The following is a 13,138-nucleotide window of genomic DNA, read 5'->3' as shown; positions in this document are numbered from 1 at the left end:
GTACAATATTTTTTGAATGAACTTAGAAAGTGGCTGGTTATAGTCTAAGAATATGACAAATCTGTCAAAATTTTGTTTTCAACATTGAATCTATAGTTCAGCAGAGGCAAACAAACAAACACTAAAATATAATAAATCAAAAAAGAAAGACGTGATCTAATCAAATAAACAGAGAAAGAAACAGAAAAGAAAAACGGGAGAGAGAAAGACAGAGAAAGAGAGAATAAGAGAGAGACATTCATATACCCTTCAGAGGAAAAGAGAACTGGGAAAAAGAAATCAATTTCATATTTAGGCAGAAAAATACAGGGTGACACCTGGCTCTACAGGTGGCAGAAAGTCACTGAAAACCTGTACTGCGAAAAGCTCTGGATAATTATAAATGTAGATAATAAAAAGGACGATAGATCAAAATTCATAAAATATGCTTATTTTGAAAAGTTTTAGTTATAGAGACATTGGGATGAGACACACCATAATTTAAGATAGCAATAGAAAAAAATCTGAAATCCCTGAGCCTTCTCTTTGTTCGTCTTTCAATTGTTCACTTTCCTCATCAGAATAGCCTTTGGGTCTTCAGCTGTGTAGAGATAAGTTCAGACTGATCTTCCCCGTGACTCTGTTTTGGTTGAGCCTTTTTCTGTTACCTTGACTTTAAAAGCATGCTAAGGTCTCCTTCAGTTTCTAGCCATCTCTCTCTTAGTCTCTTTGCTTTATTTGTTTGTGGTTTCTCTTCACTGGATGTGAGACACACTGTGTAACCGCAGTACTTGGTGTGTTAGTTTTCTATTACTGCCAGAACAAATCACCACAAAGTAATTTCAGAGCATGGGAATAAATGGTGACAAAGTGGAGAGTTTTCATGAAGGCCCCCATCCAGGTGGAAACTAACCCGTTGGGCCAAAAGAAAATTAATGCTATCTCATTTCCCACTCTTAGGAGGGAAGCATCCACCAGCAAAGCCAGGTGTGGATATACCGGAAACAGAGATGGGTAGCATAAGCCAGAGAGGGAAGAGCTTCCCTTGTCATGGTAAGATAGGCGTTAATGTAAAATAGTCACACCATTGTTGACATACAAGTAGTTCATTGGCTTTGTGCCATAACAACAAAATTATAGCATCCATAAATATATTATATGGAAAGCTATTTGAATGCAATTACAGAGAAGATTATTGAGTTGTACATGTGTAAATGGGGGAGCATAAATATGTAAAGAATGACCCTATTGGGCACCACACCTATCGCTGAGAGTATATAAATGCCATGTCCAGATGGTGGCATTAAAACTCAGAATCTTCTCTGTTACACTCAGCTGAACTCACATCTGCCATCAAAATGCCCTACAGCTGCTGTTGTGGAAAGGTCTCCTCTCACTCCTTTGGGGGCTACCTGCGCTACCCAGGCACCTCCTGTGGCTCTTCCTACCCCAGCAACCTGGTCTACAGGACTGACCTCTGCTCCCCCAGCACCTGCCAGCTGGGCTCCTCTCTCTACAGTGGCTGTCAGGAGACCTACTCTGAACCCACCAGCTGCCAGACGTCCTGTGTGGTGTCCAGCCCCTGCCAGACGTTCTGGTACCGTCCAAGGACCTCCCCACTCTGCAGTCCCTGCCAGACGACTTACTCTGAATCTCTGGGCTTTGGATCCAGCAGCTGCCGCTCCCTGGGCTGTGGACCTAATGGCTTCAGACCCCTAGGTTGTGGAGGCTGCAGCTTCCCTTCTCTGAGCTGTGCATCAGGATTCTACCGCCCATCCTACTTGGCTTCTAGGAGCTGCTGGTCTTCTTGTTACAGACCAACCTGTGGCTCTCACTTCTATCGATTTACTTGCTAAGTGTCTATACCATTTTGAGTATTGAGATCAAAGTCTATACTCAGTGCAGTTATTGTTTTCCTTCTCTCCAGTTACCACTATCCTTTTATTCTTGCATCACCAACTTTTGGCAGACTCTGAAATTAGTGAGTAACCTAACATTATTTCCTAATATTTGCACTATTGATAGAATATATGCTATTTGATTTTCTTCCAAGAGCTACTGCAAACGAAAATTTTAATCTAATAAATGTATTTGATCTGGCACCCAAATATATTATTCACATTATTGTCGTTATTATTTTGCTCGTAGGTTTTGTGTCTGGTAATTTGGGGGATTAAAGTAAAAATAAATATGACTAAGTAACTGGATTTTGAGCACATATAATTTGATAGATTTGAGAAGATTTCTGTTGACATTGAGTATGTTCCCTATCCAGAGTAATGATTTCTTGGAAGACCATAGTTTGCCCTTGCAGACTTGTCTCAACAGCAGTGAGAATTGCCTAAGACTGGGGCACATGCATTTCTGCTGATAGAGGAAAACAAAGAAAGAAATTAATATATGAACTAGAAATGCAGACAACAAGAATAGCATAAAATTTATAAGGTGAGTTGTACACTTAGACAAAAACATACCCAAAAGTCCAGTATCGGAGTGTGTATTTTTAACCAACAATAAAATGAGCCTTAAGCAACTCCTAAGACAGATGCTTTGCTTGTTGTTAGTTGGCAAAAGGGTCAGGATCCCTGCCTCCCACAAGTGGGGTAGCCCTGAGCCTCACCTACAAATGTGCGTAAAAAGAATCACAATACTCTTAGGTGGGAGTAACTGGGTTCAGAGGTGTGGGTAACTTCCTGATACTTTTCCAAAGTTCAACCTCAATCAAGTTAAGGGCAACGCACCTGAGCAGTGTTGAACAAACATTTATATTCGTTAGTCTTAGTGTGGTTCCTCCTTTCCCCCAAAGCAGAGCTAAAGTCAAAGGCATGTGTGCAGACACATTTTTGGCACAAGATCCCAGCAAGCAAGTATGAGAGCCCATACATGGATAAAGAATCGAAGAGGAAAATCTCATGAAAGGGTACACTTTAGAGTTAGTTTTATGATGAGCAACTTGACGTCAATCCTGCGAGGACTTTTTAGGAGCATATAGAATGACTCTCAAAATTGTCCACCTCAGGATCAGATCAACAGGGAGAAGCATCTATCCATCAGCCTCTATTTCCATGGGTTGAGCAATGTCCAAGATGTATAATTTCCTGGAACCTCATAGCTGTTTAAGGGAAGAATCACAGTGGTCTCCTGTGTTCCTAGTTGTGACCTTGGAGAAGGCCTTGTACAGTAAAATAATGTTGCGTATTTTTGAGGGGAGATGCTGTCCATGCAAAGGGGGTTGAGACCTACATGAAATTGTTTACCATAGCTATGCCTGGGATCATAGTTTAGAGTATACTATATGAGCAGGCACCAAGAAATGTCAGCTATACCATTTTCATTTACTATTCGAACATCCCTGAGAGAAAGACAAACACAATATATTATAGACCTTTCAAACATGAGGAAATGGAGACTCAAAAGGATTTGAAACTTGCCAAAGTTTATAGATTAAGGATCATTCTAGTTGAATTCAATCTCTTAATTTTTTTCTGTTGCTCTTTTCTGATTTTTTCTTTTCTTTCTTTTTATTTTCTAATATACAACTTCTAGGTTAACTAAGGAGTCCTTAGTATTTCTGGTACTTAGAAATACTGGTACTCCATCTGAATAGACTTAATCTACTACTGGACTTATTTCATTAGCTTCATGAACAGTATTAGGTTGGTGCAAAAGTAATTGCGGTTTTGGACTATAAATTTTACATCATTATAACTAGGCTCAATCACATCTTTATTAATCAAAATGGGAACCATTACAATCAACAGATTTTTGCCAACAAGAAATAAGTTTGTCTATTCTTGTAGCTCAAGCAAGAAACAATAAGAAAAATTCTTGCATATGCTTTGCAACATCATAATGACTTAGCAGCACTAACAATGACTTAAAAATCAACAAAACGATGGCTCAAATATAATACAACACATGAAGGTGAAAGTGGTGATTGATAAAGTAAGGGAAAATATCGATTGCCAACATTATTTACTTTTTTTTAATTTCAGAATATGGGGGTACACATAATTTACCGTATCTACAAAATGTTTAAATTGTTTTTTTAAATTACAGATTCCACTTTTATTGGAAGAAGATTGTACCTTATTTGGATGCAAAATTGAGTTATGTATTTGTTACAGTTAAAAATGAATTTCTTTTCTATAGGGTTCTTTATTATGTTCACCATGATGTTGTCCTTTATTCAAATTTATACTTTTTATTATTATTGAGAAAACAAATGATTTTATCTTCAATGTTGAACATTTTAAATGATTTTACATTAACATTGTCAAACAGAACATTATGAATTTTTCATGGCTTTACTTGGATTCTTTGGGTTGGATGAAGAATCAAACCATTATTGGAATTAATTCACTTTCTGTTTGAAGTATTTAACAATACTGGTATAAAAATGTGTTCATTTAATCTTGAGCAATGTTTTTCTTATACTAATGGAGGGGCATATTATCAGCTATCATTTCAATCTTTTTGTTCATGCACAAGAAAACTTAGGACTTAACATGTGTGAAAATGATTTAAAACAGTTATTTGACCTAAATGAAAATGTATGCATCAGAGGGATATATTGAGATATCTTTTGCAACTGCTAATGATAAATAATCATTTTGGGGACAGTCTTCTTAAATGTTTTGCTATCCTTTGAAGAAGATACTGATATTTATTCAGTAAAATTACATCTTCTGTTTTTCATGTGGTCCATGGATATCACCTACACTCATGTTACTAAATGTTATCAAGTTGTTGTACAGGTTGTATACTCACCATCAACTTCCTTTAATAGTCGAAATTCAGAACTTTCCTTTTTTTTCTTCATAAAAAGCAAAGTTTTATTTTTGGCTCATTTTTCCTAAAAGGATTTTTTTTAAAACAGAATTTGCTTTTACCAATCAATAAAATAAATAGTTGTAGATTTAAACAATATAACACATGGCTAAACCAGTATAGTGATAGCATTTAAATTATTCTTTATATGCTTTGTGACAGCCTCAATTTTGTGCCCACACTTCATGTACGCCTAAGCAGTAATTCTCAAATTTCCCACTAACTCCACCTACTGTTGGCTTGGTGGATATTGCTGCATCTTGCAGGCTATGCAACAGGCCATAGAACTACTGGCTAGGTTGGAACAACAAATCACCACCCACCAAGACTTGAACATGTGGGCTCTCCCATTGCTTGTATCTGAGGGTAATTTGTTTATTAAGTGATCCTCTCTGTGTGCTCTCTTTGATGGAAAAGTGATAGTTCTATTTTATTCAGAAATGGTAAGAAACGGGGATATCTGTCTTCTTTCAGATTTAACAAAATTAGACAAAAAACTCTATTCACTGTACATGTAACATATTCTCTATTAGATAAAACCACGGCAACACTGGAGATCTCTTAAACCAATCATCACTGATGTTAGTAAAATTATTACTGATTATAAATAAGAAAGTAAAAAATCTGAGACAATTGCCAAATCGGACTAGACAGTGAGACAAAAAGGAATAAATCAAGATATATTGTCAACGTGAGTATAAGGATCTAGGTCATTTGTACCTTTCATAACGTTGTTCTTAAATGATGAAACATTTGAGGCGTAAATGCTGATTCAACCATTATCAACTGCCTTAATATTTAGCTGAATCCTGTAACAAGAGAACATGTGCATTAGTTTTGAATATTTTTTTCAAACAAATGCTATCAACCAAACAACTCGAAAAACAAGCAGATTGGGAATTCATCAAATTTATAGAACTGATTATATAAAAAATATTGGGCCTACTTGCTAATAAATGTTGAAATATGTTAGAGATTTCATTTAGAGACTTGATTTCTTACTAGGCAATAAGGCTGGAGGAACTAGAGCCCTCACCAAATCTAACTCACTAGCTAACATCAAACTTCCTCCTGGATATCCTCACTCCAGATTCTCATATATTTTAGAATATATTCCAGAAGAGTAATCATCCTTCCAAAATTATGTAGTCTAGTCAATTTAATATTCACTGAAAATTATAATTATTTTACATAAAACATTGAATTTTCTTACTACCTATGGAAAAAAATGGACACAGTTATGAGTTTTAGTCTTAAGACTTTGTACTTTGGGTTTGTCATGTAAGGTATTAATGGTGAAGTAAACAGGAAAGACAAAAAATTTTCTGCTGTATCAAAAAGAAAATTGGACAATTTTACTCTTTAAAGTTAAAAATTTTGGTTCTTTGTGGTATCTCCATATTTCCTTCCAAAGAGACTGTGCTAGTTTGCAGTCCCACCAACAATGTATAAGTGCTCCTATCTCTCCACATTCACTCCAGCAATTGTTGTTTTGGGATTTTTTGATAGAAGTCATTCTCAGTGGAATTAAGTGATATCGCATTGTGGTTTTGATTTACATTTCCCTGATTATTAGAGATGTTGAGCATTTGTTCATGTTTGCTGGCCACCATTTGATCCAGCAATCCTGCTACTGGGTATTTACCCAAAGGAAAAAAAAGACACCTGCACTTGAATGTTCATAGCAGCACAATTCATAACGGCAAAGAGGTGGAAACAACCTATGTGCCCATCAATACAGTGTATTAATAAAATGTATACAATGGAATACTACTCAGCCATAAAAAATGGTGAACTAATACCACTTGTATTAACTTTGATGGAACTGGAGACCATTCTGCTAAGTGAAGTATCACAAGAATGGAAAAACAAGCATCACATGTACTCATTATTAAATTGGAACTAATCGATCAACACTTACGTGCACATACAGAAATAACATTCATGGGAAATCAAGCAGAAGGGAGGGGGGAGGAGGGGGATGGGTGAATTCACACCTAATGGGTACAATGCACACTATCTGGGGGATGGGCACACTTATAGTTTTGACTCAAATGGTACAAAAGCAATTTATGCAACCAAATGTTTGTACCCCTGTAATATTCTGAAATTAGAAAAAACAAATGGTGATCTTTTTTAAATGCACACATTTTGGAGAAATACTTGATTTTACTAATGTTTTATAATTGGATATCATAATAGAAACATTGTGATTAAAATGAGCAGAACCAGCCCCCCAAAAGTTAAAAAATTTTAAATAATAAGTGCAAGATACAGAAAAAACCCAGCCAGATATTTAATAGTTATGAAGATAAAAGATAAACAAAAAATATGAAAGCAGATATGCAGATATCATATAACATTTTTATTTAAACTTATAACATTTTCCACTTCATGAAATTTAAAACAATTGTACTTGGGAAAATTAATAGGAGATGCATTAAGAAAAAGTATGCTCCATTTTTACATGTCTGTATGATCATAAGAAAGCAGTTTTGGCATCTTTCTCCAAGGAATATGTTGTCCAGTTACTGGAATTCAAATTATACCTATAATGGGTAACTGCAGCAGTCAAATTTGTAGGCCAGTGATAGGATAGGAGATGAATAGATACTATGGATCTTGATAGAGTTGGTATTGTATTTACATTTCTTCAAACATGTGATCAGTAGAAGCCAGATCCACACGCTGGTTGGTAAGAAGCAGATTGGCAGCTTCTAGAAGAGAAGTAGGTTGGGCCATAAAAGTTGGATCTATAATTTAGGGATGAGAAAGCCTTGGGACCACAATCCACTGACTGGAAGCCACTGGATCCAAAGCCCAGAGATCCAGAGTAAGTCGTCTGGCAGGGACTGCAGAGCAAGGAGGTCCTTGGGCGGTAGCAGGACATCTGGCAGGGACTGGACATCACATAGGATGTCTGGCAGCTGGTGGGCTCACAGCTGTGTCCTGACAGCCACTGTAGAGAGAGGAGCCCAGCTGGCAGGTGCTGGGGGAGCAGAGGTTAGTGCTGTAGACCAGGTTGCTGGGGAAGGAAGAGCCACAGGAGGAGCTTGGGTAGCGGAGGTAGCCCCCAAAGGAGCGGGAGGAGAAGTTTCCAGAGCAGCAGTTGTAGGACATGTTGACGGGAGATGTGACTTACAATAATAAGATTCTGAGTTTGAATGTCACTTCTTGGACTGGGGCATTTATATACCTTTATCATTAGGTGTGCCATTCACATGGCACATAAAAACAGGTTACCTGCTGCTTTTAAATGGATTGGAAAGATTGTCATGGGTAGACATATGCGGTTTTTGTTGTTTTACAACTGGAAAATGCAGTAGTTTGTGCCTTGGAATTCAGTTAATAATGTTGAATCTTCAAAGCTATTAATCTTCTTTCCTTACCAAAGGTCACCCTGCAGATCATTCAGAGAACTACTTTAGAGGTAGACAGTGTCTGAGCTGAGGGATGCTGGTTTAATTAAAATAATTGATACTCCTTTCACAATCTGTCTCAAAATTGTTGCCATCTGGCTAGCAAAGTTGCCAGTTAACCAGTCTATTCATAGTCATTTTTTTCAACAAAAACATGCATTGATTGTCATCACAAAGTGGCAAGCTGACTTAATGAATTGTGTCATCAGAAAGCAGCAATGGTGATATGCAAGATGTATTAGGTTTTTAAAATTACAATGTGACCACAACTTGAATGGCTTTAATAAAATATTAACTGAGAGATTCCCTTTATATCTTGTGTTCCTGCTTAAAACTGTATGCAGACTACTAAGAGCCAATATTAGCTTTTTTTGTTTGTTTCTTTTTGTGTGTGTGTTTACTGTTGAGTGAGTTAAATATTATAAATTACTTTCTGCTATATTGGAATGTTAGAGATTATTTATTGAAGATCCTGAAAAAGCATTAAAAATAAAAGCAAAACATGGCAAAAATGTCAACATATTTCTACCACTAAGTCAGTGTTTCCCACTAAAAGGATTTCCCAGAATGTAGAAAGCACGCTTGTTTTAAAGAAAGTTTATAAAGTAATTACCTTGAAATTCGGGCTAAAGGAGCCATCTTAAGAAGAGTCTTTCTTTGCCTCAGAAAACAGCAGACATCACTTTGACTTAAATTGTTCTCGGGTGTTTCTGACAAGTATTACAAGATTTCTAAATAATGGTCATATTTTTTCTTAGTCTCTGACTTATATTCCACCTCTCTGTAATAGTGTCATGAAGACTGATCTCTTGAGGAAGAGAAGAGATCGAGGTTTATCTTGCTATGACTTCTGTGCTGTTTGATTTATTCATTTTATAGAAAAGCATTTCCCTTCTACTTCTGAACAAATGTGCTTGGATACAAAAACACCCATTTTTTTGTTGTTGTTGTTGTTTAGAAAAGAACATCAACTTTACTTAGTACCTGATCTCATAGAATACTCTTCCACAGAAATAGCTTATATAAGAATGGATGGCATTGAAACAAAAATCAAAATCCAATTTAGGTGAGTTAAATATTTATGTGGACGTTTTGATGTTCAATATTTTATTGACAAATACACCAGGAAGGTTTGGAATCTTCTAGAATGCTTTTTGCTGTTCACAATTAAGAAGCCTAATAAATAAGAATTGTTTATGTGAGAGACAGAGGAAAAACCATGACACCTAATAAATGAAACATGATTGGAGGTCAATTTGTCTACTCAAAATGTTTAGACTCATAAAGTCTACAGTTCAGAAGGGAGTTGGGCAATTACCCCCAGCCTTCTGTCGGATTGGAATCCCATTTGCAGCATCCTAATTAGATAGTCCCAGTGCCCTCAAGATGGAAATCTCATTACCTGCAAAAGCACCTTGTTTTAGATTTTTAGCTGAATCTTCCGTTAAAATTTCCACCTAGTGACCTTGATTCTTCATAGAATGAGTCTCAGCTAATTTCCATTGCACAACATATCAGTTTCGAAGGTGGATGTCGTAAGAGGTCTGCCATTTCCCGAACCCATGCCATATATCTATTCATAGTTAGCTATGGTGGGCTTTATGGGAGAGTCCAGAAAAATCCTTGTGATACTAGTACGCCAGGCAGAATATATATGTCACTCGATACCTGCACCATTTTGGAGGCCCCAAAGGCATTCATTCTTTTTGACATTATCATCTTTTTTGATACCCTTCCCACATCCATATTTCAATTTATAAAGGCCATCTGTAACTATGAATTCTTTAAGTCCTTGATTGTTCTGTGAAGTCTATATAGAATATAGACATTTTCCTCATGTGTTGCTATTCTTTTCCCTCTGTAGTAAAAATTGACCATCTGAGAGGAACAAAAATAAAGAATAAAGGCTCATATTTTATATATAGTACATATTATTTTCTTCTCAATAATATCAATACCACCAAAAAATTACTTAAATCTTATGAGGATGGATTTTTTTAATCAAACTTATTAATGATTTTTATCAAGATGCAAACCAACTTTTGAGCAGGGATTTCTTGACTTAAATATTTTCACAGTGTAACTAACATTCAAATCACTTCTGCAAATACTGGACCCTTCATTCTCAGATACTCATGCACACAAGGGTGACTTCGCTACTTATGCTGTAAGAAAATTAAACCCAAATGTGCTAGGCACTCCTTTGGCATATCTGTCAATTAAGGGTTGTTACTGGGTTGTTTCTTCTATAAAGTTCATGAGATTTGAGAGAAGGAATATATATTGAGAAACTCCTTTTCTGTTCTCAATTGAGTTCCAAAACTTGGAGCAATATAAATGTCCCTTCTAGACTACAAAGTGTATTTTAGATCTTTAAAAACAATTGAATTTTCACTGTTTATCCATTTGATCCAGTATTGAGGGAAGGATGAATAAAGCATCAATCTTGTAGGTACAATTATGGCGGTTTTCAGTCTACCCAAGCAAGATGAGTGAGAAAAGGCATTTTTATTTCATGAACAATTGCTTTGAAAACTAATGAAATTCTTTCATTTAAAAGTCTGCATTCATATAAAAAGTCTTTGAAGGTTAATGAATTTCATTTTGTCTGGAGACTAATTAAGTATTCTCATTAAAATGGGCACATGCTACTACAGCTCATTGCTGGGGAATATAAGTGTGCAGTACAGAAGGTAGCATTCACAGACACAAACTCCTCACTGCAACTCTGGTGAACTCCGAACTCCTGACATGTCTTACAACTACAGCTCTGGAAAATTCTCCTCCTGCTCTCTTGGAGGTTGCCTGGGGTACCCAGCTTCCACCTATGATTCTTTCTACCCCAGCAATGTAGACTATTCTCCCAGCACCTGCCAGCTGGGCTCCTCTCTCTACAGTGACTGTCAGGAGACCTGCTGTGAGCCCACCAGCTTGCAGAGGGCTTGTGTGGTATCCAGCCCCTGCCAGACGTCCTGCTACCGCCCAAAGAATACCATCTTCTGCAGTCCCTGCCAGATGAATTACCCTGGATCTCTTGTATACGGAAATGCTGGTCTTGGATCTTTTGGCTATGGAAGCGCTGGCTTCCAGTCTCTGGGCTGTGGGTCCAGGTTCTATGGTCCAACTTTCTTTTTGTCCAGGAGTTGCCAATCAACTTGTTACCAACCAGCCTTTGGCTCTCGCTTTTTTGGGTCAATTTGCTGAATATTCCTCATTCTTTCATGATTATTTCTGCACTTTATGGAGCTTTAACACTCAGCCTGTCTAATATCTCTGATTGTTGACCATCAGCATCACTTCACCTTCATCGACTTCCTGGAAATATGTGATTTACTGTGGATAAATTAACCTTGGCCTGGGAACTTTCCTAAATCTGACATGGTATTTATCTTGAATTTTGATTTTTTATGCCAATGCCCAGAATCACTTCTATTACCACCTTTCTAAAATTCTTCTCTTGTTATTTTCCTAGGATTCTTTCACTCAAGTTTATTTCAAATAGATATAGTATTTTAAATAAACTTGTTTCTCGAGCATGAATTGTGGCATTTCATTTTGTTTCATTAATATTCATTTGGTGAATGCATCCCTTACCTTCAACTGTGTTCATTAGGTAAACTTCTTTTTTTGCTGTTTCATGTGTTTTAATGATATTTTGTAGAATAGAAAATAGAAAGTTTAGAGGAATAAATATATAACATATCTCATGTCTTGAGAGGTTTATATCCCCTCATAAGTGCATTTGTTCATATAATTGCTTCAGAAAATTTTGTTTTCAGTTAGGCAGTCATTGAAAAAATATTTATTGAGTTCCTATTATATACCGGGCATTGTGCTGAACAAAGACACAAATTCTCTGCCTTCGACAAGCTCACACAAATAACATTCTAACTTACCATTATGTGGCAAGTACAATAATGGGGATAAAAACTTAAGATTCAGTGGGAACACAAAGAAGGACTTCAAAAAGAGTCTGAGAAAATCATAAAACTCATTATTGAAAATAGAAAGAGTAAGTTAGCACTTTTTTAAACAAACAAAAAAAAACAAACCTTACTGATCTATTGTGTCAGTTGGAGTCCTTTGAAAAGCAGCTGTCAAATGAGATTAGACATGAAAAGGTTTTATTGGTGAAAATATAAGTGAGGGAGAAAGGAAGGGGGTTGGAGAGATGGCCTGGGAGAGCAATTTTACAGTGGTATACATTTGATTTCAGTGAAGGACAGAGGGAGGGAGGAAGGAAGTTTGGCTTAGAAGAAATTTCTTTAGGGTAATTCTAAGCAAGCTTCAGCCAAGTCACCATCAAAGGAGCCCCACATCTCACCCAAACGGGCCTGCTTTAGTACCCCTGCCAAGCTCGTGTACTGAGCAAGCCCCGAAGACAGCATGACCTTGGCACAAGTGCAGTGGTAGAGTCCAACACCAGCTGCGGAAACTGTCAGTCACTAACGCTCCCTGAATAGGAGATACGAGAGGTTCATTTTCATAGCTTCCATGTTCACGATATTTATTCTTATCCTAAGTAAGCCCAAACACTGATCTAAAAAAAAATAGTCAAATAATAAATGATAACATGAAATTTTTCATGAAAGAAATTTAGTACAATTTATTTTTCTTACTTTGATCAAAGAGTCAATTATTCTGTCAGATCCTGTACAGGACCCATTGAAAGAAAATATAACCCTGCAACTGAATATGAGAGAGAATTGAGAATTATTACACGGTTATCTTTTATTTTAACTGATGTATTAAGTAAAAAGGACTCAGTTGGACAAAATTTGGAAACTGCTTCGTTTTTCTAATACCCCTGAACATTGCACTTGGTCTGAGGGCTCTAGCTTCCCTGAATCCCTGAACAACACAATGGGTCGATCCCTGATCACATTGAGATATTAAGAAATATTTTCTTT

At 36.6% G+C, this 13,138-nt stretch overlaps 1 protein-coding gene and 1 pseudogene across 1 annotated transcript; one reads left to right on the top strand and one right to left on the bottom strand.

Moving 5' to 3' along the window:
• The first annotated feature begins 1,337 nt into the window (after positions 1-1,337).
• Positions 1,338-1,835, top strand: LOC105820785 (keratin-associated protein 13-1-like). Its single transcript, XM_012657339.1, has one exon. It carries the CDS (start codon positions 1,338-1,340, stop codon positions 1,833-1,835), a length of 498 nt encoding a protein of 165 aa, XP_012512793.1.
• A 5,639-nt stretch (positions 1,836-7,474) lies between these two features.
• On the bottom strand, positions 7,475-7,938 carry LOC105820783 (annotated as a pseudogene).
• Positions 7,939-13,138: the final 5,200 nt, after the last annotated feature.

The sequence above is a fragment of the Propithecus coquereli genome, unplaced genomic scaffold (genome assembly GCF_000956105.1).
Source record: "Propithecus coquereli isolate 6110/MARCELLA unplaced genomic scaffold, Pcoq_1.0 Scaffold54, whole genome shotgun sequence".
NCBI classification, from domain to species: Eukaryota; Metazoa; Chordata; class Mammalia; order Primates; family Indriidae; genus Propithecus; species Propithecus coquereli.
The sequence above is the reverse complement of the archived record's forward strand: the minus strand, read 5'-3'. Positions and strand labels throughout refer to the sequence as shown.